This window comes from Loa loa, assembly GCF_000183805.2.
Source record: "Loa loa unplaced genomic scaffold supercont3.2343, whole genome shotgun sequence".
Lineage (NCBI taxonomy): Eukaryota > Metazoa > Nematoda > Chromadorea > Rhabditida > Onchocercidae > Loa > Loa loa.
In genome coordinates, this window is record NW_018110522.1 from 1 (window position 1) to 1,379 (window position 1,379).

The 1,379-nt window shown below is 35.8% G+C and overlaps 1 protein-coding gene across 1 annotated transcript; it reads right to left on the minus strand.

The window, feature by feature from the left end:
- Window positions 1-419: 419 nt before the first annotated feature.
- On the minus strand, window positions 420-1,133 carry LOAG_19158 (hypothetical protein; the record flags this gene model as incomplete). Its single annotated transcript, XM_020451812.1, has 3 exons — window positions 420-747; window positions 783-1,035; window positions 1,109-1,133. Coding segments are annotated over 3 exons (606 nt in total), but the record flags the coding sequence as incomplete, so codon positions are not given.
- Between the last annotated feature and the right edge of the window lie 246 nt (window positions 1,134-1,379).

Here is a 1,379-nt window from a genome sequence, read left to right on the forward strand (position 1 = left end):
TCCGCCAATGTCCGTAGAAGCGAAGAATAAACAGAAGAAGAAACGATAACCTTAGAAGAGGGGAAGCCAAAAAGCCTCCCCGGATTTGGACCCAGATTATTTATGTTAAGAATGGGAGTGGTTTACATGAAGAATTCAAGTATCGGAAACACACCGGATATGGTACAAGCATTATAACAAGATTAAACAGAATGATTGACATGGGAAATTAAGGGTTTAAACATATAAATGCAAAATGGTTAGATAAGATAACAACAAAAAAGTTGGTAACTTCTGAGATTGCTAATTTCATATTTGTCTGGTACTTCAACCATTTGAAGTTTACTTGTTAGATAATCTATAACGAAGTTTACTTGTTAGATAATCTATAACAGTCATATGATTTGAGCCTTTCATTTTTACTCCAATTTGTGTTTGACTTACGTAGCATATCCTGGGATTCCTGTGCCAAAGGAGGAGATTATGTATTCTTCATCGGTTTCTCTGAGATTCAGTTGATGTGCTAACTTTTGTGAAATGAAGGTTGCATCAGCACCGACGTCAAAGAGTACTAGGACTTGTACTTGTTGTTCAGGCTTATCAGGATTAAAAACAGTAATTTCTTTACATAAAAACAGTATTCTTTTCTTTTCGACTTTCGTAGTCGAATTAACAGATATATTTGCATTTCTAACCACAATCTTTCCTTTGTCAACTCCAGAATCTTTGGGCTGCTTGAACTGGTTAGTTTTATCGGTATAAAGGGAGCTGTTATGAGATTTCTTACTATAAAAACAACTTACTCTTTTTTGCAGTCGAATTCGCTATGTCCAAGCTTGAAACAATTAGGGCAAACCTTAATTTCCTTCAATCGACAAATTCGTTGCTCGACTGTAGGATATATTTGACACTTGCTATCCCAGTGATTGTTGTTGCAGAAGATACAAGGTCTCCTTTTCTTATTTGTCACCCAATTTGGACTTTCTTGATCTAGCTGGTCCCTTTGTACTGAAGCGGTTTGCTTTGAATGTTTCATTGCAACCAATGCAGAGGTTTCTGAGATGGTTGAATTAGGACGTTGATCAAATTTTTTTCGACTTACACTATCTGAATATTGCCATTCCATTACCTGGTCGTTCCTGAGGATTGTTTTTCTGAAAAACTGTCGAAGTTTTATTATGGACCACTGGTTACCCTCCTTTTTTTGTTGACAAACTTAATTTAGTATCCAATTTGATAATTTGGATTCTATCATAGTTTCAGTGGTAGGTCGCTCTACGTTTTCGCCAATTGCTTCTAACTGCCTTAGCACTCTTTCCATTTCTTCGATTGTTGTTTTCCAATTTCGATCGTTTCGTTTTGTAGAATTAACTCCTTGTACAATAAATTTCTTATGGTAG